General features: G+C 38.6%; 1 protein-coding gene across 2 annotated transcripts; it reads left to right on the top strand.

Annotated features, from left to right (window-relative positions):
• Positions 1–579: 579 nt before the first annotated feature.
• LOC112463652 lies at positions 580–1,837 on the top strand. 2 transcript variants are annotated; one of them, XR_003041820.1, is made up of 3 exons: positions 580–909; positions 1,012–1,198; positions 1,494–1,837. XR_003041820.1 is itself a non-coding variant. In XM_025030150.1 (3 exons), exons 1-3 carry the CDS (start codon positions 926–928, stop codon positions 1,797–1,799), a joined length of 510 nt encoding a protein of 169 aa, XP_024885918.1. In that variant the 5' UTR covers positions 580–925; the 3' UTR covers positions 1,800–1,837. The 2 variants fall into 2 exon arrangements, 1 of the variants encoding a protein (XP_024885918.1); XM_025030150.1 differs by having other exon boundaries at positions 580–942.
• The last annotated feature ends 744 nt before the right edge of the window (positions 1,838–2,581 follow it).

Below are 2,581 nucleotides of genomic sequence, written 5' to 3'. Positions count from 1 at the left end.
CACGATCGGGCTCGTGCAGCAGCGCAAGCAGGGCAGCAAGCAAGGCAAATGCAAGGCAGGCAGCAAGCAAATCAAGGCAGGCAGCAAGCAATCAGGAGGAAGCAGATAAAGGCAGCAAACAAGCAGGCCGAGAAAGTAGGCGATCGCACTATCAGGGAGCGGGCTGGTGATCTCGCGACTCCGAATCTTAGCGAAAGCCTCTGTGCTCCGAGACGTCGTAACGATGAGTGCCGAGAGCTCGCGGCGCTGAAACAGTGTCACGAGCGAGTACTTGTTCTTCAGGCGGGTGCCCTCGTGGGGTGAGCGAGGGCAGCACCGATTGGTGAGTCGCGCAAATATCGATTCCGCGTCGATCGCGATCCGCCGACGTTTCGCGCGAGTCACCGAAATACTTAATACTAGGTATGCGAAGACTACTATGTACAGTCGCGGTCATTAATGCCTTCCACCTAAAGTCAGTCGCGTTCGGGGGCAGATAGTAGCTGAACGCGTCGCGTCTAGCGCTATTCGTGCTTCATGATTGTTGGGTCGGTAACGTCGTGGAGCACGGTCAACCGTGTCGTGGAGAGCTATCAGTCACTGTCAGTTTGACAGCTGTGTGTTTGCGGAAGAGAGGTTAAGAACCACGAGGGATCGTCCAGAAGTATAAGGAGAGTATAAGAAATACAAGAACATGTTAATTATTTGAATGCATGGTAAATAATTATTATACGACAAATTTATATTGATATATATAATTTCAGTTATCGCAGCTGAGGCATTAACAAAAAGATTATTGGCCCGATTGGCCGTATCGAGCCTTCCAGAGAATCGGAGTCATACGAATAGGAAAAGAAGAAGAAGAAGAAGAAAATGAGCTGGGACCGCTGGGACAGAGAATGGAAGAAAACAACGATGACTATGAGAAAGGTAGAGATGATGGTCAATGGAGGAGGAGATGCAGTAAGATGATTTAATTTATATTATTTAAGAAATTATTACATTATTAGTAATTTCAAAATACGATTGCAGAACACCAGTGGGAAATATCAGCGTCAGACGATCCGCGCTACGCTTGTCATGCGGCATACTCGCCACGGACTCTGATCAGTCTGATCCATCGTCACCATGTGTCCTCGCGGTAATCTCCATCGCTCTTTCGTTGATAAATTCATCGTTCACCATCTACACGAGGAATTTGGGATACACCAAAGTCATGGTAGGCAAATAAATTGCACAGAAATAGGTAGTGAAAATATGTTTTGTTTCCGCAATAAAATCTCGCTCTCCAATGAATTAGCATGCATAAACTGAAGTAGTATTGTGTGTGTAGAACATAACTAATAAGATTAACTTTTGTTTAGAAAATGTTTATAAGTTTTTTGATTGATTTGATATTATAATTGTTAAAAAAGTTCACAAACTAATAATCCTTAAATAGCAAGTGATTATAATTGTTATCGTTCACGTTGGATAAACATGTGGGCTTTTAATGAAATTATAATTTCTTACAGAGCATCGTCGAGCAAATGGTTCATCACATCTCCGAGGAGAATCCTGAATGGACAGTTGCAGAGAGATCGGCGTGGATTGACAGTCTCCAGGTCTTCGGTTTCAGCAGGGCTATTCAAGTCTTCGGATTAAATCAATTTAAAAAGAGTTGCGCCAAGATATCGAAAGGCTGTAATTGCGTTCTCGCGAATTATATTTCCCCACACAGCACAGTTTCTAAATCCGATATTGCTTTCTCTTTGTTTGCATCGTGCATCGCGCATCGTGCCTCGCGAGCAAATCTCTTTTCTCAAAATAATGTTAAATAAATTGTTAAAATACTGTGAAATACTACTGTTAAATAAATTCTGACAAAAGAAAAAATCTTAAAAAGCGTATTTATTTTCTTAGAAAAATTTCCATGTTACGCAAACTATTTAGTAAAGAAACAGTATAGACCAAACAAAAATTGTATGTATTATTGTTCTTATTTTTGTTTTTATATGGTTAGTGAATAAACTTTATAAAAATGGAAATTTTGTCCTACAATTGATAGAATAAATTACTGCCAAGAACGGATAACATATTTAATATCAGTCTATAGTGCGAATAATAAATTTACCAAATAGATTTCTCATAAATTAAATTAACATTTCGTCAACTTTTTTATCAGTCAAATAAAAAAATACCATTGTTTTTATTACATATTTATTTCATGCTTAAGAATATGTTTCTTATATCTATGTAAGAAGACATTATAAGCGCTCCCTCTCTCTTTCTCTCTCTCTCTCTCTCTCTCTCTCTCTCTCTCTCTAATATAATATAACATTTTACTTTTATACAGATTATTAATATATTAGACTATTAATAAAGAATGTATTACATTTCAGACATATTATCGGATTTTATAAATTGGGAACAAATAAAACAGTTATCGCAAAAACAGCAGGACGCAGTAAGAAGACAGTATCATTGTGGATTCGGAAATATGAAGAAGCAGACTCTAATGCTATAAAAGATCATAGGAAAAATAAATGCAAGGCCAAAAAAACTACAGCTCATCAAGATGAAGAAATTGTCCAGTTGGTTGACGCAAATTCCTTCAATCCTG

This window comes from Temnothorax curvispinosus, unplaced genomic scaffold, assembly GCF_003070985.1.
Source record: "Temnothorax curvispinosus isolate PA1 unplaced genomic scaffold, ASM307098v1 QBEX01013515.1, whole genome shotgun sequence".
Lineage (NCBI taxonomy): Eukaryota > Metazoa > Arthropoda > Insecta > Hymenoptera > Formicidae > Temnothorax > Temnothorax curvispinosus.
The sequence above is the reverse complement of the archived record's forward strand: the minus strand, read 5'-3'. Positions and strand labels throughout refer to the sequence as shown.

Coding starts and splice junctions, on each gene's coding strand:
- LOC112463652 (XM_025030150.1), top strand. Junction 1,199..1,493: donor TGGGATACACCAAAGTCATG/GTAGGCAAATAA, acceptor AATTTCTTACAG/AGCATCGTCGAGCAAATGGT.